The sequence below is a fragment of the Nothobranchius furzeri genome, chromosome 5, assembly GCF_043380555.1.
Source record: "Nothobranchius furzeri strain GRZ-AD chromosome 5, NfurGRZ-RIMD1, whole genome shotgun sequence".
Lineage (NCBI taxonomy): Eukaryota > Metazoa > Chordata > Actinopteri > Cyprinodontiformes > Nothobranchiidae > Nothobranchius > Nothobranchius furzeri.
In genome coordinates this window covers 45,656,449-45,681,950 of record NC_091745.1, presented here as the reverse complement: position 1 = coordinate 45,681,950, position 25,502 = coordinate 45,656,449, and the positions used below count along the sequence as shown (strand labels likewise).

At 40.6% G+C, this 25,502-nt stretch overlaps 1 protein-coding gene across 1 annotated transcript in view; it reads left to right on the top strand.

The window, feature by feature from the left end:
* Nucleotides 1–25,502, top strand: part of LOC107378766 (RNA-binding motif, single-stranded-interacting protein 3) — a 183,650-nt gene that overhangs the window by 139,659 nt on the left and 18,489 nt on the right. Inside the window, exons 7-10 of the mRNA XM_015949157.3 lie at nucleotides 9,324–9,430; nucleotides 13,230–13,273; nucleotides 18,067–18,154; nucleotides 20,291–20,341. Coding sequence (XP_015804643.2) covers nucleotides 9,324–9,430; nucleotides 13,230–13,273; nucleotides 18,067–18,154; nucleotides 20,291–20,341 — 290 coding nt within the window. The remainder of the gene's footprint in view (nucleotides 1–9,323; nucleotides 9,431–13,229; nucleotides 13,274–18,066; nucleotides 18,155–20,290; nucleotides 20,342–25,502) is intronic.

The window sequence follows — 25,502 nt, the reverse complement described above, 5'->3', positions numbered from 1 at the left end:
CGCAAATATTATTCCACACAACCGTTTCCCAAGCTACCAACTGTATGAGCCCTCTCAATCCAGCGCCGAAAAACAGAAATGAAACATACACTGACTAATTAGATACATAATTTGTGATTAATAACTTGCTCAAAGTGACCACATTTATGCTTACTGAAAGTACTGACTGGTTAAAAAACACCCTATTATATTCATCCCTCTGAAGATCTATTCTCTATAAAAAGCACCTCTGCAGTTTCAGATTAGCTGGAGGGGAAACAGAAATCTTCTTTATAATAAACTGCATAAACAAACTTGTCAAGTTTCTGTCTGATGTTTTAAGAGAAGAGCAGGGAAATTTGATTTTAGATTTATTTTGGAGGCTTGGAAGGGTCAGAAAGCAGAGAATCAATGGACGCCATGTTTTTTTTTTTTTTTTTTTTTTTTTTTTTTTTTTTAACGTGTCCTGTCTGGCTGTGAAGCAAGCAGAATTGATGTCTGAATGCTGGTAACAAGCCTTACAGTTTTACTCTCAGGTGGAGCATCAGAGCATCTGCTTTTAATGTCTCAGGTGGAGCATCAAAGAGTCTGCTTTTAATGTCGCACCTGATATTTAAAACTTTATTGTTATTGTTTTTGAATGCTTTGTAATTTCGACCAGACACGGAGACAGAGGTGAAAGAGAAAGGAAAAGAGAAAAGGTGGGGAGAGAGGGGGTTAGGTGGGGGGGGGATTCAACAAAAATAAACAATAATGAACAAGAGTCTGCTTCTAGACCTGCAAAATGAGACGAGAAAAAAGCAAAACATAACAAAAAAAATGGGACACAACACCAATATAACAAAATCAAGCTATCACTGCGTCAACTTGATGAAGAAATATATAATCAATCATTGTTTAACTAAACAGTCACACGATAATATACCACAGTGCATTGAGTGCCCACCATAGTCTTAAGACATGTGTTGAACGTGCCCAAGCCCATACTTATGAGAGCACCATGTGAGCACCTGTGTGTGTACACGCGCTTGTTTATGTAAGGTTTATCTATAGGAGCGTCCAATAGAGAGTGTGAGGGACCACAGATCTGCCCCCCAAAGACGCGTAGGAGACGGGGGGGGGGAGCTCCAAGTCCCAGAGATCCAGGAGCCCCTAGAATGGTGTTGTCGGAGAGAGATGCGCATGCGCTGACGGCCGATTACCGGACACAGCAGCGTTTGAAGCTGATGGCAGCTCGTTAGCAAACATTCACAAACAATTCAGATGCATTTTTGCCTAATTTAAAAACTGACAACGCAAAAAAATAATCTGGTAAGTATAACTCGCTCAATCTGGAGGTAAGTGAAGAAAATTTAGAAAGTTTACAGAACTTTATTGACGGAGTTTTCGAGTTATTTGTTATGGGTCCGAAGAAATCAGCGGGTGAACCTGAAACACCTGGGACGAAGCGGAGCCGCCCTCAGGACTCGCCTGAGGCCTCATCTCCCCGGAAGGACATATTGGAATTATTAGAATCCATAGATAAACGGCTTGTGGGATTTGAGGGGCGTCTTCATCTGCTTGAGGTTCTGCACCAGGAGTTTCAGAACCTCCGCCAGTCCCTGGAATTCAGCCAGGAGCAGGTGGAGCGGCTCGCTGCTGAGAACGCGTCTCTGCGGGAGTCCGTTTCTTCCCTGGAGGAGGGAATGACGCGGATCACCCAGGACAACAAAACTCTGAAGGAGACGGTTTTGGACCTTCAGGCCCGTAGCATGAGGGAGAATTTGGTGTTTGCAGGTCTGTCGGAGGAGGTGGGAGGGGCCGAGGACTGCGAACGCACTGTTAAACACTTTCTCCAGACCCAAATGAAGATACCCGAAGAAACGGTAAAAAACATCACCTTCGACCGAGTACATCGCCTTGGAGCTAAAAGAGGGGACAGCAGACGACCTCGTCCCATCGTGGCTAAATTTGAACATTTTAAGCAGAAGGATCTGGTTAAAAGTCACGGAAGAGAGCTCAAAGGCAAAGACTTCAGCGTTAATGACCAGTTTCCTAAGGAAATCCTGGATCGGCGCAGAGTTCTCTTTCCGCTGCGTAAAAAGTTTATCCAAGATGGGAAGAGAGCTGTCATCTCAGTGGATAAGCTTTATGTGGATAATAAACTTTACAAGGAGCGAGGAGTGACAGACTGGCTGTATTAGCCCAACATCAGGTCAGACCTTTATTTTTCTTATCAGATTCACTGGGTTTGAGCACGTCAGTAATAAACAGCTGCTAGATCCGTGTTTTAGATGATGAGTTCACCTGTTCATCATCACCTCACACCCCATCACCTTTTCTTTTTAGTTCTTTCTTCTTTTTTAACCTGTTTCTGTATTTTCCTTTCCTCTTTTTATCTGCTTCTTTACACCTGTATGGCACAACCACACAACTTTCCAACACTTCGTCAGACTCCACACACACACACACACACGCACACGCACGCACACACACAGACACACACATGCACACACAGACCCACACACACACACACACAGGAACACGCACACACACACACACACACACACACACACACACACACACACACACACACACACACACATGGATATATTTAAGTCACAACACAATATCATAATTTATGCGTCAAATAATACAACCACAAACACTGTTGAATCCTTATTATTATTTACTTTTCTGTTATTTATTAACATACTATTTTATACATTTAGATACTTATTCCATCTTATTCACATGAAGGCGTCATATTTTAGCTACTCACACACACATCTATGGGTGCACTAAGATTTGTCTCATGGAACGTACATGGAACTGGCTCAAGAGATAAAAGATTAAAGATTTTTGATCAGTTAAAAAGAATGCAAGCAGACGTAATATTATTACAGGAGACTCATAGATCTGCCACATCGGCAGATGAACTTAAAACACCTGAGTTTCCCAGCATGTTCTCTGCCTGCTATAACTCTAGGCAAAGAGGGGTAGCTATTTTAATACACAAAAACATCAATTTCACAGTACTGGACACAGTTTCTGATCCAGAAGGTAGATTTATAATGTTAAAAATAACTATACAGAACCAACGCTTATGTATTGTGAGCATATACTGTCCAAATATTGATGACCCTCCATTCTTTCATAATTTTTTCTCTGTACTCTCCGAACACTTGGACTGTCCACTTATACTTGGAGGTGATTTTAATCTTTGGATGCATTCCTTAGACAGGCTCAGTACAGCTGGGACTCGGCGCAATTGGCAATCCACTTATATAGTTAAACAGTACATGAGTGATTATGGGCTTTGTGATGCATGGCGATCTCTTCATCCTAACCGTAGAGAGTATACTTTTTTCTCACACGTCCATCACTCTCACTCACGTTTGGATTATTTTCTAGTCAGCAGCTCATTGCTGGCTGACATTTCAGACACTGAGATACACCCTATTGTTGTCAGCGACCATGCTCCGGTTTCTTTAACTCTAGTAAACAAGAAAGCAATCCCACCAAGCAAAAACTGGAGGTTTAATACATCACTGCTTAAAGATGAAGGTTTTATAGAATTTTTTAAAAAGGAGTGGGCTTTATATTTAGAACATAATGACCTGCCTGGAACATCAGCATCTATTCTCTGGGAGGCAGGAAAGGCAGTGATGAGAGGTAAAATAATCTCTTTCTCATCACATAAGAAAAAAACAGAAAATAAACGTATCCAGGAGTTAGAAGAAATCATTAAGTCTTTAGAGACATCCACAGAAGAAGAGTTACTGAGCAAATTACGTAAAGCTAAATTAGAACTTCATGGAATTATTGACAAAAAAACACAATTTTTAGCACAAAGACTACGGATAGAAAACTTTGAACATAGTAATAAATCCGGTAAATTTCTGGCCAGCCAATTAAAAATTAATAAAGAGAAAACTACCATATCTGCTGTTAAAGACTCAACTGGGAATATAGTTTATGACCCTGAAAGAATAAACAATGGACGCCATGTTAACTACGACTGATGGAAGCTCTAATCATGTGATCAATGTATCCTGAGGCAAGGGACTGACATATTACTGCAGCTTAACACCAGTCTGAAGAGAAATAAAAACAACAGCCATTTCCACAGATTCCATGAAGATTCAGCCTTTTATCATTGTTTTATTGTCTCAGATTCTGCCTTTTAGCAGCACCCAGGATATGCGAACAGGGTCACGTGTGGCATTATTGCAGCTAAATTTAGGATTGAGATCAGGTCTTTGCAAACCAAAGCTCTTTCAAAAACAACGACACAAACATTAACTATAGGCAAGCTAGATTTTAAAAACAAACACAGTCGTGGATCTTTCACCCCTCCTGTTCCCTGGGCCATGTCCCTCTATTATGGGAGCATTGCCAGAGTAAACATGAGAACACAAAACACCAGTTGTCATTTTCTACTTCCAAACCTCTTTTGTTGTCTGTAACTTTAAATAGTGTTTTTCTTTTTGGAAGTCTGGTAGTTTGTCCAAAAGTTGAAGTGGTAGCAGCCGGCTGTTTATGCTTTTATGATGTTATTGAGTTGAGACCCTCTCACACCAGTGGTGTTCTGTTGCTAAATACACGAGTGTGTAATGAGTGAAGAACCCAGAGACGTTCAAAAGTTTGGCGGGTCGGTGAGACATACAACCAGATGGTCCAATCGTTGGTTTCCGACTGAGCCGTGTCATTGGAGAAGGTTTTTAGGAAAATACTAGAGAACCACTCATTTTTTTTATCTCTGCAAAATAGCAAAACTATGTTAGAACATTGTTAAGAGGCCTGGAAAAAAATGTTTTAAACTAGCTTGTTTTTACGATTTGCTAATGTCGCTTTAAAGATTACTAAAGGTCCTTCAGGTCAGTTAAATCATAATGAAATTAAACAATGGTTTGTTAGTCCTGCTGTTTAAAAAAGCCTGTAAGCTACGTATTAACTCATTCACTGCCAGACATTTTCTGAACAGAAGTCCCTGACATTTGTGGGGAGTTTTTTTTTTTACTGTTTTTTTAAGAGTCACGGGAAGTTGTGCTCTATGATCATGTAAACACCAAAACTACCACAAGAAAAAGTACACTAAGCTTTCATAATAGAACAGTAACACTATTAAGATCTGTATTAAGAACCTGCTTAACCATAATATGTAATGGATTACTAAGCAGACACCTACCCCATGGCCCTTTGTCCTAACCTCAAAGACACTTAATAGTTAACAATATTGGAAACGTTCATAAATAGACTCTTTGTTTAATAATGCTTAATAATGCACTTAGTAACTAATAAAGAGACCCTATATTTAATAATGCTTAATAATGCACTAAGTAACTAATAAAGGGACCCTTTATTTAATAATGTTTAAGCATGCTCAGGTTAAACCGCTGCTAAAAAAACAATCTCTTCCTCCAAATCATGTGGAGAACTACCGACCTATCTCTCTCCTCCCTTTTCTGTCCAAAATCATTGAAAAGGTGGCTTTCAAGCAGATCACAGAATACCTCTCACAAAACTGTCTGCTTGACCCTTACCAATCTGGGTTCAAAAAGGGCCACTCCACTGAAACTGCTCTGTTAGCAGTGACAGAATCCTTAAAAGAAGCTAGAGCAACTGGCAAATCCTCAGTGCTTATCCTGCTCGACTTATCGGCTGCATTTGACACTGTCAACCATGGCTTCCTTTTATCCGCACTCTCTAGCATGGGCATCACAGAGAAAGCACACGCCTGGTTTGAATCTTACCTCCCAGGACGATCATTCAGCGTATCTTGGCTTGGACAGTCCTCTACCGTGCACCACCTTGCCACAGGAGTCCCCCAGGGCTCTGTACTAGGACCTCTTCTCTTTGCCATATACACCACCTCACTGGGTGAGATCATTCGATCACATGGCTTCTCCTACCACTGCTATGCAGACGACACCCAACTCTATCTGTCATTTCCACCAGACGACCACACTGTCTCAGCACGAATATCAGACTGTCTCTCTGACATCTCAAAATGGATGAAATCCCACCATCTCCAACTCAACCTCTCTAAAACTGAACTGCTTGTCATCCCAGCAAAACCATCCATACAGCACAATATCTCAATCCAGAATGACTTCCTAAGTCTGGCTCCTTCAAAGGCAGTTCGAAATCTGGGTGTTGTCATTGATGAACACATGGCCTTTAAAGATCATGTTGCCTCTGTTGCCCGTTCATGCCGCTTTGCGCTGTACAACATACGAAAGATCAGACCATACCTAACACAACATGCCACCCAGCTCCTGGTGCAATCTACTGTCATCTCCCGCCTCGACTACTGCAATGCTCTTCTAACTGGTCTTCCAGGCTGTACTGTGAGACCTCTTCAAATGGTCCAAAACGCAGCGGCGCGTCTGGTCTTCAATCAGACTAAAAGAGCACACGTCACCCCTCTGTTCATTGAGCTCCACTGGCTACCGCTAGCAGCACGCATCATATTCAAATTGCTAACACTAGCATACAAAGTCCGAGACGGTACGGCTCCCATCTACCTGAATCCTCTTGCAAAGGCTTACGTCTCGGCCCGGCCGCTCCGGTCATCACAGGATTGTCGGCTAGCAGTGCCTACACCACGCTCAGGACAATCCAGACTTTTCTCATGCATCGTTCCACAAATGTGGAATGACCTTCCTAACACTACCAGAACTGCGGCTTCCTTTTCTATTTTCAAGAAACTCCTGAAGACCCTGCTCTTCAGAGAGCATCTTCTTAACTAGCACCTTGCCTGCACCTGTCCCCCCTCTCTACTGTCCACTCCTTGTTCCCTCCTCTCCATGACTGATGTCAATTTGTTGTTGTTACTATTGTTGTTAGCCTCAAGGGCAAAATGCCGATTATCACTTGTAAGTCGCTTTGGACAAAAGCGTCTGCTAAATACATAAACATAAACATAATGCACTAAGTAACATTAATAAAAGGCCCATTTATTAATAAAGCTGTGTTGTTAATAAAGGGACCCTTTGTTTAATAATACTTAATAATACACTAAGTAACTTTAATAAATGGACCCTTATTATAAAGTGTTTCTAATAGAACTATGCAAGACAATCTTCAGTTTCCAATGCAGCTAAGCAAACCCAAATGCTACATCTTCACAGCCAGAAGTCTCCACTAAATGTGCTTTTGTTACTGTGGTGCATAACTAGAAGGGATTTGTCCTTCCATTATACATTATTCCAATGGGTCTTCTTTTGTCTGAATGATTTTGAAAAAGCACGTTATCTAACACAAATACAGCACAAGGACTGCAGCAAACTTAGGAAGAACAATCTAATGGAGCTTTGTGTGCTGCATGAGCCAGTTGTTGTATATATATATATATATATATATATATATATATATATATATATGTATATATCATTATTATAAAAAAAACTTGTCCTGCAACCCTGCATGCTTTTGTCTGATCTTCTGATTTTTTTGCATTATTATTTTCTATTTCAACAGTTTGAAAAATAGCTAATGTGGGCACAATCTTGCTGTTTCTGGCAACATTTTCCGTTTGTGTGCAGGAAAAGTCCTACATGCTTTTGTGTGCACACACTGTTTATGCTGCTTTCCGTACATCTAAGAATGTAGCAGCTCTGTACAAAAAAAAATAATAACAATATATATATATGTATATACATAAAGGAAAACCTTTTATGGATCTGTCAACAAGCCTGACTGGACTCCTGCGGCGAACCGAATTCCAGTTTTTGATGTTCGTGTCTGTGTAGGAGTGTTTGTGCATGTAAACACTGGCCTGTAGCTCTCACTCATTGTTTAATGTTTTGGGTCATTTTACAAGCTTGCGTATAAAAGCAGCCCAGAGCAAAAATGTGGCCTATATCATCTTTTATGTCTGAGTTTAATCATTAAACACAAGAGAAGAAAGACAGCTAAACCCACACGAAAAGGAATAAATAACTCTAGATTGATACTTTTTCACAGGTCGGTTATCAAGCCATTAATCATTGTTAATTTGTTACATTTAATTAATCAAGAGTGCTTATCCTAGAACAAACAGATATTTAAATGTTTCTTTTATCTGAACATACACATTTTATCTCTGGTAAACATCTGGAGAATAAATGTAGCACACCATCAGAAGAGTCCTTCTCACGCAAACAAATGGACCAACAATTGTTTTAAATTAGCTGCAGTATCTTCTGTTTTTGTGGGTACTTCAAAAAGATGCAGCCAAGAAAGTGTCCTGACAGTGAACTTGATGCTTTGTCAGCAGTTGTCAGTGTGGCTTTCTCTGTCTGTCACGCCAGCGAAGAAAAACAGCAGCCTTTAAGTCTGTATCAAACCCGTGCATCAGACCTCCTGTCATATATTAGCTTTTATTCTTAAAATAGTGATCATCTATCACAGAAAGACAAACGCTTTGGGGAAATGTCAAAAGCTCAGAATGGAATTTGTTTCATTTCCTTTGCAACATGATTCTCACAGTAAAATCTGGCCTGGTCTGTTTTTCTCCTACTTTGTTTGTTTGTTTGTTTGTTTGGTTGGTTGGTTGGTTGGTTGTTTGTTTTTCTAAATCTGACCAATAAAAGTAACTCATTTGAAAGCACAGGTTTCAGCAGCTGCAGAATGTCACAGAGCTGATTATTGGGGGAATTTGTTTGGAAAATGTAAAACCATCAACATACAAAACATAATTTGGTCGATCCTCGTTCTCATCTAGAGGCCCTGAGATTTGGAACAATTCACCACCATCTGCATTAAAACATAACAGATTTTATGGTTGTTAGCTCCCAGCTGAAATGGTGGCTGGTTAGCAACATTCATTTATTTATATTAAATTCCTTGAATGTGAACACGTTTACTCTAAAATCCCAGCTGTGATAAATTAGTTTGGCGAACTTTAGTGAAAGAGGTCACACTACGTTAATCCTCTTTGTAGTCGAGCTTTCTCTGGTCCAGAAAAGGAACACGATTTCTTTGAAGCATTTGCAATCTGCACCTAAAGCCCCGAGGTCAGACTGTGTGGATAATTCAGCATATTAAGTTTGACTGTTTGGTTTGTTATTTGAACCATGCTCACTCTGCTTTGATGATTGGCCTGTGGCTTTGATTCAGAATCAAGGCTGCTTTTGAAAAAGCTTGGTTGCAGAAGTTGTAGAGATGGAGCGATAACGCTGTTGTTAGATGTTTGGATAAGGCACGGAGAAGATAAATATGCTGCAGGAGCCCAAGCGCAGTTTTCAGGCTCAGCTGATAAACTGAATGTTTTGTTTTTGTTTAAGAAAACATCACATTGTGTTTAAATCCAATCTTTAAAACATTCCTATTTTCCCCCAGCTGTTTGGATGATTAATCTGTCCTTGCCCCTTCTGTAGCTCCGGCAGAACCTTTGCTGTGCAAGTTTGCTGATGGAGGCCAAAAGAAGAGACAGACCCAGGTCAAGTATTCCCAGAATGGCCGACCATGGACACGAGAGGGAGAGGTGAGACTCCTATTACATTTGTTGTAACATTGTAACAAAAAAGCTGGATTTCTTTTCTTCTTTCGGCTGATATTGAAATGGAAAAATATCATTTTTATAAGTTTGTAAAATACAAGAAGCAAAACTAAAAACAGTCCAGAAATCTTCCACTTCCTATACATCCTTGTTTAACTTTACCAAGTGCTAGGACATGGAGGAAAATTGTTACATATTTCACATGTCTCAGTGGTGGTTAAGAGTTTGGACCCTGTGTATTAAATTACACTAGTTTTTCCGTGCTCTATACAAAAGTAGGAAATTACTTCATTAGGAAAAAAAATATGCATTTTGTTGACTAAAATTGCTTATTTTTATCGACTAAAAATGGGACTAAAACTAAAATAAATCTAATGACTAAAATTGGACTAAGGCTAAAATTAATTTTTAGCCAAAAGACTTAGACTAAAATAAAATTTAAATTTCCTGTCAAAATTAACTCTGGTCTCATTTATCAAACATTGTGTAGAATCCTTACTAAAACCGTACTCAAGCTCAGCAAAAAAAATGTACTTGCGCCAAGCAGGTTTGTGATCTATCAAACACGGAATACGCACAGCTGCACGCAATCTCCCCTTCATAAATCAGAGACCATCTAGAAAGGTTCTCAGCTGCTTTTCAGTCACATCCCACCCTCACCACGCCCACTTACTGCCATAAATAGTCAATGCAAAGTGCCTTGTGGATCTCATGCATATACATAAGCCGGCTGTTGCAGCGCTTCGCCAATGGCAACCGTAGATCAAGGCAGATCAAGGAAGCACAATTTCACAGAAGCAGAAACTGAGGTACTTGTGGGTGAGGTGGAGAAATGAAAGGAAGTGCTTTTGCAACACAACTTTAACTTATTCTGTTCATACAGCAGTTAAACTATGGTCCTTTCAAAGTGCTATACCAAAAGTTCAGTACATTTGTATTCCAGTTGCAACAAAGTGTGATTCAGGAGATTATAAAAATCCAATTTAGTAAATCATTCCTTTATCTAAAGAAACCAGTGAAATGTATGAATATCTCCAATGATATCTTTCATTTGGAGCAAAGATTGGGAAGACAGCAGGAAGGAAATTCCCTTTCAACATGAAGAAACTTCCAGCAGAACCAGGCGTATGGGCCTCCTTTTGTCTAACTGGGTTGTGAGAAGGTAGGAAGGGACACAAACATATATGAGTCAGGATGCAATGATCTGCACACAGATTTATCTTTGTCAACCAGATTTAATCCAGTTACCTACTGGCAAATGTATGTATGTAAAGTCCAAAGGTGGAATCTGGTTAGTCAAAAACAGATGTAATAATCATTGTTAGGAAGATGACTCTTATATTGTCCGATGTAGCCTTCTGGTAGAGATTTCATTTTATTACTGAACTGTTTGATTTTTGCATGAACAAAACTAAACAACAAAATATGCCAACCACTTTCTGTGCTGTTTGGTTTGGCAAGAATGCAGTGATGTTTGTGATTTCTAAAGACGCAAGAGAACAAAGCCACACAGTAACTGCAACAACATCCAAATCTAATGGGAAATATCTTAAATATCTAAACAATCTTTGGTCTCACAATATCCTCCCTTCAACATTTACCAGAAAAACCTCCAAAAAGCTTGACAGCTTCCCTGCATGTTCATTATCATCTTTCATTTCCAATAACACACTGTAGGCTGAAACAGAGACACTGCTGACAATGTGAAAGCTGACATATATGAATCAGAAATATTGAGTCTGAAATACAACAATAGCATTTTTTTGTTTTTTGTCATCTTCAGACGAAATGAAACCCGGTGCAAAGGTTTCAAAGCAAACTGACTGCTGCACAAAGAAGGAGTTTAGAATTTTTGTGCGTTGAAGCCAAAGCTTTAATTTACAGAAAGGAAAAAGTGGAAAATAATGTCACCACCCACTCATAGTTCTCACACGGCTCACTTTAGTCAGAGGTCTGGAAGGAGCAGGGATAAAAATCCTGCACCAGGCTGCGACAAAGCTGCAGTGAAAACATGTGTGTGTGTGTGTGTGTGTGTGTGTGTGTGTGTGTGTGTGTGTGTGTGTGTGTGTGTGTGTGTGTGGCTAGCTCTGTTTACAGGATAGAGTTTTACTTATCAGCAAAAAGGCAAGCTCACATCAGACATCTCAGAGGTGGTCATTTGTATTTTCAGTCCATTTATGTCAACAGAAAATAAACGATCAGTGCTTTCAAAATGATTTCTTACACATTTGTCAGCAGCTCAATTTCTCACCAGCTTTGCTTGGCCCTGGAGGAACTTGTTAGAGGTTTATTTATTTGCTGCAGCTGGGTCTGAGAGTCCAGCTGACTGATAGAGACATCTCGTATGCTTTGAGGAGCTTCGTTGCTCTCACATGCGCGCTTGAGCGAGCCTAATCTTCCCGAGCCCCTCACTCCTAAAAGAGTCTGGCTGTGATCTTGCAAACACACGAACAGCGTGGACACATTTAGCTTCTGTTGTTATCGTGGATTAAAAAAGTTAGAGGGTGAGGTGTTGTTGCTTATCTCAGAAAAGAAATATTATGTTGAAATTCAGTGAATATGAGTTTTCCTCAAGATGGCAAGTAGGATTATTGTCCACGGTTAGTTTAGCTTTTATCTGCTTACACTTAAGTGTTTATTGAAGAACTAGCGTTGGGAAAAACTCACCAACTTTAATTTTATTTTTTTATGTATTTCAAGTAAAGCGGTCTTTTTGTTAGAGCTCTTAAATCCACCATCTACTTTCCTAGAAAGTGTTTAATGAAACCTCTAATACAGTGGTGGAGTTCAAGACACCCTTAGAAAAAGAAGCGAGTGAAATGCTGCGCACTATAAAAAATGGCTCGTCTATTGATGCAAAAAGTAAAGAGTTCGTAGTGTTTGAAAAGTAAGAAAGAAAAGGAAAGATGGAGCCCTAAAACATTATTGTGTTTACAGTTGGGTTTAAACGTGCAAAGACAAAATCAAACATGCTGCTAACTTATTCAGATTACATTTATTCATTAGTTAACACTGAAATCTCTTGGAACATATAATGTGCACCCATTTTATACATGTCATTGTTTATGCATGTGCACACTTATATATAGGCCCTATTCTTCTCAAGAGACGTTACAAAATGAGCTAAAAACTGCAACATGGCAAGTTTACCAACAGTTTTACAGATTTTTATTTCATTTTAATGTTGGAATCGTCAAGGGGGATCTCAAAACAGCAGAAAGTTCATTGGAGGGATCTTATGCTGTGTTACACACACACATACACACACACACACACACACACACACACACACACACACACACACACACACACACACACACACACACACACACACACATGCACGCACACACACAGTCCAGATTATTTAGCATTGTTGCAGGTATAGGTCTCATGGCTGTGTGGACCACTGTGCCTCGTGTGTGCTGGTGGTCAAAACACACGACGTCTACACCTGCAGTGAATGCACTTGTGCACTTCTTTAGGTGACTGGGGTTATGGTTCCAGAATGCCATGTCAAGTTTTACTTTCAACCAAATGTCTTTCAAGAGGTCTTTCATGTTCTCACGCTTGAAGTAAAACAAAATTCGATATGGTTATTTTCTCCTGTAACAGGATACGAGACTCTTTCATCCAGTCATTATTGCCTTTTTCTGTAGTTTATCTGTTGATCAAAATTCAATGAGGACAATTTTAAAGAGGTAATTTTGGACCTCAGACCACGATAAAGTCATTAAATATGAACAATGTGAGCATTAGATCTAATGCTTCTCTTTTTTTCTTCCAGAGTGGCATGGCAATAACGTACGATCCCAATGCGATACAGAATGGGTAGGTGGGGGCTTCCTTCTCCATTTTATACTCCATGTTTCTTACTTTCTGTCAAACTTTACTTTTGTTGTTCCCTCTTTTCTTGAGATCCTCAAATAAAGAAGCTGCAGATTTGTATAAAAGCAAAAACTAGCGTGAGCTCACACACATGTGTCTAAACTCACACAGAGTAAACAGGTGGTCAGTCTGACTGTTACAGATGGGGCATTTATTTATGCACCTATGCATACCAGCTGTTGGATGGGGGGGTGGATTGCAGACGTGGTTGTCGGGTGGGGTTGCAGTGCCGTTGTAAGACTTTCGTCAGCTGAGGCTATCTGCAGCACTCCCCAGCTGAATGATGAGAGCAGAGTGTCAGCCTGTTTCAGAAGGAAATTGGAGATCGGTCATGTCTGCTAGGAATGCTTCTGGTGATGCATTCCCAGGGGATGTTTGCTTCCATCTCAGTGTTCATCCCCTCCTCCTTCTCCTTTTATGGCTATTCTTTTTTCATCCCTACTTTTATAACTATCATAATTTGATTTCTTTTCTGCTGACCTTTGTAGACTTCATGTGGAAAATCAGCATTATTTTGCTTGCTCTGCCTTTTATTCCAAGGTGGAAAGAACTTTCTTTCAACATTTTTAACACCTCCACACGTATTTTTGACCTTTCGTTTTTTGCTGTTGTTCAATTTTTTGTTTTTTAAATAGCTGCTTTAGTTTCGGTTACTTGTGTTTTGTTGTTCTCTCTCTCTCTCTCTCTCTCCCTCTCTCTCTCTCTCCCTCTCTCTCTCTCTCCCTCTCTCTCTCTCTCTCTCTCTCTCTCTCTCTCTCTCTCTCTCTCCCTCTCTCTCTCTCTCTCTCTCTCTCTCTCTCTCTCTCTCTCTCTCTCTCTCTCTCTCTCTCTCTCTCTCTCTCTCTCTCTCTCTGTGTGTGTGTGTGTGTGTGTGTGTGTGTGTGTGTGTGTGTGTGTGTGTGTGTGTGTGTGTGTGTGTGTGTGTGCGTGTGTGTGTGTGCATAAGCCTTCTTTGACCCTTCCCTCCGAGGTCATCTGCTCTCCTTTCGGCAAAGCGCTAAACGAGTGTGAAATGCTAATGCAGCTAATTAGAGAGGCAAAAATGCGGGGAGGGAAGGGATTTGAATAAAGATGGAGGGATGAGCGGGGTCACAGGGAGGGCAGAGGCAAAAGTAAAGTCAGCCCAAGGACAGGGGGAAGGTTACGAATCAATTACAGGTTTGCTCGTCCCTCTGAACTGGAGGACATCTGGTGTATGAGAACTAATGCCAGTCGGATCATACTGGGAACATGTGTACTCAATTCCCAGACTGGAAATCTTTTCTGTTTATAATTTTTTAACCCAGAATCACTTTCTCATCGTCTGTTTTCTTTACTCGGCTGAGGTCAGCGATAAATCATTCACTAATTTCTCTTTTCAAACTCCTGACTCTGTGCTGCTTGGACCACACCAGAGGTTGCATTCAATCCTCTACTAATGCTCTGTTCACAATTACATGTTAAGTGCGTTGTTTAAACGCTTGTGTTGGAGTCCCCATTGACAGTTTCCTGCTCGGGACTAATAGCCTCCATCAATAACCTTGAATTTGTCCTCTGCAGACTTCTCCCCTCTCAGTTTAATGAAAAATACAATAAATACAATCAGGGAACCACATTGAGTAACCCTGTTGCCGCCCCTCATTTGTATTCATCAATGACAGTAATACAGTATCTCTAATGCAAGTCATAAATTAATTGTTGTCAAAAGGACTAATCCATGCCACTGCTTCAGCCGTTAGCAAGGGCTTTTTTCTCCATCAATACTTTTGCAGACATGTCTGAGTTTATACTCCTGAATAGTTTGTCCTTAAGTTCGATGAGTCTTCTACGTCTCTGATTTAGAACGGCTTTTAACAATTACGTAACAAATTTGAGCTTTAGGTCGAGACAGTCAGCTTCAATTTAAAGATAATCACATTCAATTTATCCCTTTGGAGGCAAGGTTCAGAAGGAGCAGCTCCTTAATGTGTAGAAACCTTTTCTAATGACTCACACATAATTACCATAAATCAAATGTTCCTTTGTGAATACTTGGTTGAAAATCCTTTGTGGCTTTTTCAGGAGTGCGGATATATTCAAAGAACAGATTTAATTCAGCATGAGGTCTTTGGTGCACCTGCTTCAGATTGTTGTTGTTTACCGGTATTTATGATTTTTACCTGAGGAAAATAAAAGCATGCTCACTTAAATTGATGTCAGGTGATTGACTCAACACATACAAATAAACCAACCCAATGTTTTGTGTTATATTGGTCTTGAAATTGAGCTGATGTCTGGATTATGACTCATTTCAGCAGTGACAGAATTGTATTTCATTTTGCATAAATCGGCTTTAAAAATGGACTTTCTGTTCCACATGGTGAACCTTTTGTATTTGCTCTTGTCTCTCTACTCAGTTTTTTCCCTTTTCAACAACTCCAGTTTTTTTGTTGCTGAACTTCACAGTCCCATTTTTCCTCCCTGAGAACATTAGTTATTGTATATTTGCTGTTAAAGGTCACTTAGCCTGAAACTGCTAATTTTGGTGTTATAAACAACAGTTTAGATGTTTCCTCAAACAAATGCTCCCTCTGGTTTAACAGTGAGCTTCGGCTTCAAGAGGATGAGTCAAAGGATCTTGGTGTCTTGTTCAGGAGGGATGCAAGGTGGAGAGAAGGATGCACTGATCAGGGCAGTGTGAGGGCATTGCTCTGATGTGTTGAGCCAAAGAAGGAACTGATTTACTGGTCAGTCTGTAGTCCAGTGCAATCGCGTGGTCATAGGATTTAGATTGTGACTGAAAGAGAGAAATCTCAGACACGTGGCAGAAAAGACCTTCCTTGAAGTCTCTGCGCAGCTATGAAGATAAGGTGAAGAGCTCTGTCATGCTGAGGGGAGCTCAGGTTAGAACTGCTGCTCCTCTGTATTGAAAGGACTCAATAGTGGTGTTTTGGGCAGCTGACTAGAATTTGTCCTGGTCACCTTTTGCTGGAGGTTTTGAAGGTACATCCTATGGGATGCAACCCTGGGGCACCAAAACACATGCTGAAGGGATCATTTCTATCCTGCTGTGGGAATTAGGATCCTTCAGGAGGAGCTGGAGAGTGTTGATAGGGTTGGGATGAGGGTTAGTCTGAGCTTGCATGGATGGATGGTGTTCTTCAACCTGGAAAAGTAGGTTTCCACATATTAACAGACAGTAAGTGAGGACTCTTGAATTAAAGCTCAATTGTATAACGTGAACCTAAATGTGCTAAACCTGAGAAATGTGGAGTTGATGCTGCTGAAATCTGACATACATCTATAGCTTTACGAAGGCTAATCCAGGTTATGTTATAAAGAAGGATTCATTATGGTACTCATACACCTGATTCTCTGGAAGCATTGAGACAGAAACGAAACATCCGAGGAGAAACAAACATCTTTAATTATCCAGGTTCCTTGGGTCAACACATTTTAGACAAAACAATCAACCTGCACATTAACCAGAACTTAACTCGCTTAATAAATAAATAATACATTTTTGTGTCTTTTCCAGAGGAATAAACCGTGTTGTATTTTGGCAATTGGAGAGAAATGATTGCAGCTCTATTCTTGCAACCTCTACTTAGCCTTCAGTGCAGCAATTAGAGCATGAAAATCTGACAGGAAGCTGGGTGTCTGTGTGAGGTACTTGGAGCGTACTGCAGACAGCTGGAAATCGACTGCACGCGAACAGCTTGGCCTGCAATCGTTTGATTAATTTAGGGGTTTGCATCTTTGCATCTGAGGTGCAAAACTGGCTCTGAGTGGAAGAATGTGGTGTAAAACAGAGAGTTTGATATTGTGCAAGAAGGCAATTCCAGCCCTGAAATGAGATGTATGCTTGAGTCACAGAAAATTTGCAGAAATCAATCAATGTATTATATGTCAAATAGATTTAAAGAACGAATGCAGCAACGCAAATTATACCATGTTGTAAGAAAACTAGATTTTGAGTGAGCAGCTTTTATGCAATCTTGGCTGTTAGGGATAGACAGAGGAGGACTTCTCGCTTTGCCTCCCCTCCCTTGGCTCCATTACTCAGTCAACAGACACTATGGGATCGATCGGGCACAGCAACATGGCCTGGCGGATGAAACATGTCCTCTCTAGGTACACAATGATAAATAAAGCCCTGCGAGCCACAGCATTGTACAGCTGTAGGTTGTGGGGTGAAATAAAAAAGAAAGAAATGGAGCAACATCAGGGGGGCAAACAGAGGTATAGGTCGAGATATAAACAGTGGAAAATGCCTATGTTGCCAATGCAGCCTTCTCTTTCTGTGTGGAGGTGGAAACATAAAGGGCAATGCTGGAATCGTTCACCCACTCACACATTAGTCTAATAATTCATTACTAGGTATAGGAGTGGAGCAGACTCCTCTGTAAATTGATGTGAACTCAAATGCAGCGTCAACTTTCATTCCAAGAAGTCTTTGATGGTTTGATGCAGAGCAAAGCTGCAATATTTATTGTTTCCATGACAGCTTTGATGATGTCTGATACGTTTTGTCAGCGCTGGCGTAAAGTGCCCCAGGACATTGGAAAACGAGCAGCTCGGCTTCATCTTTGCATGTTGCTACACACATAGCAATAAAACTTTGTGAGCTCAGAAGCTGTTTGACAGACGATGCATCCTAGTCAGTCTAAAATGTGACATGAACACTCTCCTTAGAGCTAAGTGTTGCTCCACTTCTCAGGGTGTGTTTAATAATATCTTCAAAATGTCTGTTTTCTTTCGTTATTATTGCTCAACAGGTTTTACTCTTCGCCATATAGCATCTCCACCAATCGGATGACATCCATTACTCCCTTCATAGCTGCATCTCCCGTCTCCACGTATCAGGTAGGTGGACTCTAAAACAAACAAGTATTTAGTAAATATGACTCCAGGCAAAAGTACAACAGAGGGCAGTTTCAGATGCAACCATTCATGTGAAATTTGTTATTTCTAACTGGATTGATATGCTAATGGCTTCTTAAAGTGAGATCACACCCATCTCAACTCAAATCTCAAGTCTTCCACTGCACTTCATGCAAAATTCTGTTTTAGCATTTTATGTAAAAAAAAAAAAAAAAAACATGTCATCCAAAACCACAAGCAGAGTTTTAACAAAGTTTTTTTTGTGTGTTGGCCTCTCTAGTCTCTTTTTGTCTGAATTTAACTTGTTCCCACAGACACCTACAACAGGTGAATGAGTTTTTCATAGAAACGGATTATAAAACTCTCAGCTATTACTTGATTTACCTCACAGTGCTGCCAAAGGAGGATGAACTCGATGACTCCACAGCTTATTTAAACGAATTTATTGAATTTGAACAAGCTTTTTTGCTCCAATAGCACGGCCTTGATGACAGCACAAATTCACACAGAATTCAAACTTTTACCACCTAATGTGAGCTGTTGCTTAATAGCATTTGTGCATCCATGACCAAAGTCTAATGTTAAAAACCTGCAGGGATCAGCTCATTCAGATGAATATTATCTATATAATTACACCCCTTCCCTCGGGTATCTTCCGTTGGAACCGGAAACCCACATTGCCAGAGGAAACGAGATAGTGCTAAACACCAGTCACGGTTTTCTAGGCCCAAACGTCTCTTCTTGTCTGTGGCATAAATGAACGTTTTTGTATTGGGGACTGTAGTTCGACCTAAAGTGATAGCAGCCGGCTGTTTCTCCTTCTCTGATGTTATTGAGGGAAGAACCTCTGACACCAGTGGTGTTCTGTTGTTAAATATGCGAGTGCGTAATGCGTGGCGACCCGGGGTAGTGCTTGACCAACGACCAGATGATCCAATGGTTGCTTTCAGTCTGAAACGTGTGATTGGTGGAGGTTTTTCGACAAATGCCAGAGAAGCACTTTATTTAGTTTTTTCTCTACAATATATTTACAGCTATACTATGTTAGAATGTTGTACGGAGGCATGAAAAAATGCTTTAAGATCATTTGTTTTCCAAACTTGCCGTTGCAGCTTTAATCTCACGTCAGATCCAGGATTGATTCTCTCTGAACAACAGCGGCATGGTTGACCAACCCTTAAGCTCCTGATAAATTCTGATCATCAGATTGTTTCTATAGTCTAAGGCAGTGCTAAGTAAGCTATTTTTACTAAATTAATACAACAAAAGTTGACATTTTGTTAATAGATCTCTCCCTTTAAGATCTCATGATTGATAAATGAAAGAAATTACAACAAAACATGCTTAAGTTGCAGGGTTTTCATTATTTTTTTCATTCCTAAGCATAAATGTTCCTTTAATTGTTCTGTTGCTATGTTCCTCGTCCTCTCCTCCTCACTTCAGAGTCCGAGTAAAGTTGCCAAGCTGTGCAGATAGAGCTCGTATCAGTTTTTGATTCACACAGATGCACCTTTAGCCGTATATAAAAGCATTACATCATATCTTACATGGGGCACGGTGGCCTTCAGGGACAGTGGTAAGTGGAACAAGATGAAAGAAAAGATATGTGACCAAGACAAGCTTTTTGATGATGTAACCCTCACAGTGGAGCAGTAACTGCTTCACTGTTTTGTTCTTTGTAGCCTCTCTTGTAATTACAGCATGCCATGATGTACAGTAGACTTTCTCTTTTATGTTTTCTATGAGACTCACTACGTCTGGGACTCAGAGAAAGGATTGTAAAGATGTCAACTAATTATTTTTTTTTTCCTTTTTCTCTCTGACTTCCGCTCCTTCTCTGTAATCCAATTGTTCTTGTTTTCCCTTCATTGATTCCTAACCTGCCCATTAAAATCATCTTGTGACCTTCTATTCCTTCCCGTCTCCTGACCGTCCTTCTGTATCCTCCCACTAATGCCGGTTCCCTTTTTAATTAATTACTTTGTTTTTTCACAATATTCAATTTGTTCTCCTTCTATTCCCTTTGTCACATCTAATTTTTGCTGATGTCACTTCTGACTTTCTTTTCTTTCTTACATTTCCCCCTCTCTCCTCTGTGTCATACGTATTTCTACTCAGGTCCAGAGTACGTCTTGGATGCCACATCAACAGTACGTTATGCAACCTACAGTAAGTCTTTGAGATGGCATCTCCTTTGATTCTGTGTTAGTGACTGAACTCTCATTGTGTGTGTGTGTGTGTGTGTGTGTGTGTGTGTGTGTGTGTGTGTGTGTGTGTGTGTGTTGTTTTTCGGGTGAAAAATCGTTATGTATTTTTAGAATCAGGTTCATCGTCAGTGCGAATGTCTGCAGCTGGATCCATGCGACAAAAATGACAGAAAGCTTAGAAACCATATCTGCTGCAATTACCTTTTGAACAGTGTGCAGAATCCTGTTTTTTTGTTTTGCAAACAAGTCCTCCACACACCTGAACTACAGTAAAACTGACAAGTTAAATAGGTTACAGAAGAATCTGTCTGTAAAAGAAATAATGATTTCAACTATTGTAACTTTTGGCAAGAGGAAAATTAAATGTTGCCTGTCCTCTCATTTTGCTGAATCAGTGTGTGAAAAGTCTTCTCAGAGCTACAGACTAACGATCAGGCAAAGGCAACAGGAGCATATCTCCCCCTGCTGGATTAATACAAAACTGCACATACACAAATTGAATTACGACAAGTCACCCAAACGCACACTTTAGCAGAACCTTTAATCAAACAAGACATTATTGTTTACTCATACATTCATACTGACTTGGAGAGTAGGTAAACTGTCATTAAAGCCGGTAAAATCCACAGCCAGGTTTACCAGTGTTCCCAATTCCACTGTGGGGTTTTACCTGCACAACAGCTCTAAGAAATAATCAATACTAATCTGTCTGGGATTTTAGTAAAGGAGACATTTATGGTTCAGCAAACTCGTCAAGCTTCACTTAATCAGAACAGGTGTCGTTATATTCTTCTGTCTATTTGTTTTATACAGCATCAGGTTTGTCTCTCACAATGATAAAATGTTGCACCCTTCCTGTTTTCTTCTTTTCCTGTCTGAGAAATCCTGGACACGTTATGTTGTCATGTCTGATTACAACAATGTCTTTGAGGAAGGATGTTACCCATTTGTAAATGAGTTTTCACACAAATGTCCCATCTAATTATTTGGCTTGTCGTTTGATTTGACAGCCTCAGACTTAGTAGCAGAGAACAGAGAGAGGATGAGGAGAACCAGAACATGAATAAATGAATAAGAAGGGTGAGGATTGACAGAGTAAGGACAGAGGAGAGGAGTCGGCTCAGGGAAAAGGGGGGATTACAAAGAATAAATCGGGAACAAAGGAAACGGAAGCGGCTGCTGCAGTTGCACGTCTGGGCTGTTTGCTCCCAAGCCTTGTCTATGCACACTCCAAATCCCTGTTAGACTATAAAGGCAAAGGCTAGTCATTGTATTTCCTGGATAAAGAGGAGCTTGGCAAATTAAAGCTGCATCAGGGAGACAGGCTGGGAAAGCCAGAGGAGCTTCACTTTGTTGCTACAGTAGCACTGCTCTGCTCGGCAGTTAATGACTACTCACTTTGACTGATGATGTGCAGTTTTTGACACGTTTAGGCTGATGCACATGTGCACACTTCTGGAACTTGGTGAGCAGTCTATTGTAAGGATCACTCATGGCACCAAACCTGAAACCAGGAACATTAAAAACATATTGACTAAATGAATGATTCCAACAAAACAAAAATAAAAATAAAATTGTGTTCTGCTGTCATAGCACAGGAAGCAAAGTCCACAAAACATGACACACACACAGATTTATGGGCTTTAAGTGTATGATATTCAAGATTAAGCAACACAAACATTAAAGAGACTCTTTATAAGTTGTTTTTAAGGTTGTGCATTTCGAAGCCTTGGTTGAGTGCCCAGATTTCTTGAACCGCGTGTCTTTACATCTCATTATAAAAGGATGTCTTTGTGCATAATTACACATAAATCCTCATGCAGGAAATGAATGCATTACCCAAACTAATGTGTAGCAGAAAAAAAGGCAGCTTACTGCAGAGAGATATGAAAGGACATCCATTCAACTGGGATTTGTGATCCCTCTGATCTTCCAGGTGCCCTTCAAGAATGGGAGCTAAAATACATTCACTGAGCATCAGATCCTACTAGGTTAAACTCTTTTATAGGGCTCTGAGGTTTGGTGAGTAGTCAGTGCACATCCATGAGTTTAGAAGATGCACAATAGTTGATCTTCTATTAAGTGTGTCCTGTCCCCCACCCATGTCTACAGGCGCTCATAGACTGCAAACAAGCAGTCTCTGCTGCATGGAAGTCTGCTCAATCACTTGTGCTTGTGTGAATGAATAATAAGCCACAGAGGTTGTGATTTTAAATGATTTTACAAGGATAATGTGAATATCTGTTTTCATAAGCACTCGGGGAACACGTGTTTCTTTGTGGTCTCAGATGAGCAGAAATCCTGTCAGAAAAGCAGTACTTTGTCGTTTTCTCTGTAAAGAGATGTTATTATCCCTAATGCGGTGTATTGGAGGTTGCTCAGTGCCTGCAGCTTTGGGCTCATAACATTTGAATTAGGTGAGCTCCCCAAAACACAAAAAAATAATAATGCAAAATCAGACAAGGAGAAAACCAACTGAAAAAACGAGCCAGAGCTGCAGCCTTCTCCTCTGAGGGAACACTCACGTCCGTCTGCCTTGTGTACTTATTTATTACCTGTAGAACAACATCTGACACAGGACGACTTTAACACGTACACTTGCTCCACACTGTACAACTATATTCTGAGTAAAGTACTGTGCTTGCTTTCAGACGCATGCAGAGACAGCCTGCTTAACTCTTGTACAGCTGTAAATCAGATTAGGCTGATACTCATTAAGGCTTCCCCTTCTCTATATGCTGCACGGAAACCTGCTGTGAGACTTAATGAAGAAACAGAGAATGAGAAATCATTAAAACAAGATTGCTTCATGTGAATGAATAAAAAGTTTAGGCGTTAGCTCAAGTCATGTTGGTAAATGTACCTGGCCAAAGCAAAGCTTGTAAAGCTTTAATACTTCTGTTAGTTGTTTTTTTCTGTGGGAACATAGCGGTTAGATTGTGAGCATTACAAGCAGTCATGCTGCTGTGAGCCAAAAACAGATCTCATTATGAAGACATGCTGCTGATAACAGCTCTGTCTTTGTGTTGTTCCTGTGAGTCTGCCTGGGCAGCTTCGAAGGTCTAAGCATCTTTATTGACATCGACATGCCCCATCGCGGGCCCTTCACTTGGCCGACAGAGAGCTGTTGGTGGTTCCTCGCTCCAAGCGCAGGTCACGGGGGGACATGCTTTGTCAGTGTTGGCTCCTACACATTTTGAACCAGTTGCCTTTGATGGGGCATCAGTCACCTTCATTGATGGTTACAAGTCTTGCCTGAAGACCCACTTTATTTCATGGTATTCCAGCAATAGCAAACTCTACACGGTGTTGTTGCCCAGCCTCTGATTCCTTTACTGTATTTTATTGTCTGCATTTAACTATGTCTTCTAATGTTTATTTGATGAGTTTTGTGATTATGTCACATTTAATTTGATGGTTTTTACATGATGTTGTGATGTGTTCAGCACCTTGGGCATCCGCTTTGGTCGTGTAAGCAGTTTCATAAATGAACGAATGAACAGAAATGATGGGATGCAGCGGGGTTAGGGTTAGTTTACAACTAATGCAGTTAATTTGAGAAAAAAAAACATACCCTAACCACAACAGGTAGGTTTTTTTTTTGTTTGTTTAATATGAAAAATAATTAAACACAATTGAGTTTGGAAAATTTTTTAGTTCACCCCACCCCCACCCCCCTCACCCCGCGTCCTGTCCGGCTGTAAAGTGATTAGAATTGTTGTCTGAGTACCAAAAAACAAGCCACAGATTGCAGCTTTTGCTATGATGTTCTAACGGATTTATAGTTATATAAAAAAACTTTCCTAGAATTGCTCCAAATGGACATGGAGACAGAAATGACCGGGTTCTTTCACCATATAGAGCTCTGTGTGTGATAGTGGGTGAGCAGAGAGATCAGGAAGTTCAGCTGTAGCGTGGATGAATGACCCAAACGCGGAGAAGCGAGCATTGGGAATAGACAGGCACGCGGATTGATCTAGGAGTATCCGCAGGACCAGACCAGAGGGATGGCTGAGCGGACACTCTGGAGTAAGAGAAAATTCACTTACTGAGTGGATGATAGTAGGAAAGCTGGTTGCTTGGGGAACTCGTGAGTCGCATTGTTGAAATGATGACTGAGTAGAGGTGGGAGTGAGAGACTTCCTTATCTAGACTGGACATGATGATGTGGATGGATCACATGGATGGTGAAGGGATGATGGGAGCTGTAGTCAGGAGGGGAAGTACCGGTTGGAGGACTGGTGCGGGGTGGAATTCGTGACACTATGATTGGCTAGAGACAAAACTGTTTGGTTCAATGATTGACCTGCTGAGGCTATGATGGAGTGTGGCTAGACCGACCTGCAGAGCAAAATATTTTGGCACTGCTGTGGTTTTCCTTGATTGCCCTACCTTTTTAAAATCAACGCCATGAAATATATAATTCTAACCTTCGGGAGAAATGGATGTGCACGTTCACAAAGGAGAATGGGACAAAAATAAGTTATTTTCTGTGATCCTTTGAGGCAAAAGTTAAAATTGAAACCCACATCATGTGAGGGTGACAGCTTGCTTACAGGTGTGCTTCACTGAGAAGCCATTGTTTTAGTTATTATTTCTGATTATAATCGATCTCTCTGTTTTGCTCAGGGAAAATCGTTTCCTGCATCTATCTCCGGCATTAGCTTCTGATCGGAAATAGACGATGAAACTTTAGGATTTGAAAAGCCTGACAGATCTACACCACACTCACGTCACTTCCCATTCATGGACTCACCCATCTTGACTCACGACGGGGAAGGCTGTTGTTGGTTTAGCGTCCAGGAAACAGCAGGAACATCTCGGCTTGTAGAAGCTAACGTTAGCATTAGCAACTCCACCGCGCAGCAGAGATCCTCCAAGCTTGTGGAGGTTCACTGCTGTTAGCCAATCAGAGATAAGATATCCAAATGTCAGGAAATAAGACTCCAAATCCCACAGTCTGAAGCTCTCCTCAGATGTGGCTCACTTCTGCTTCCTGAAACTGGTGCACTGGAGCTTTGTTTCTCCAGAGTTGACTTACAAGGCGTTCATTCCTACTGGAGACCACTGCAGATGTGTTGATTACATGAGTGCTCCACACCTTTGATGTACAACATGGAAAT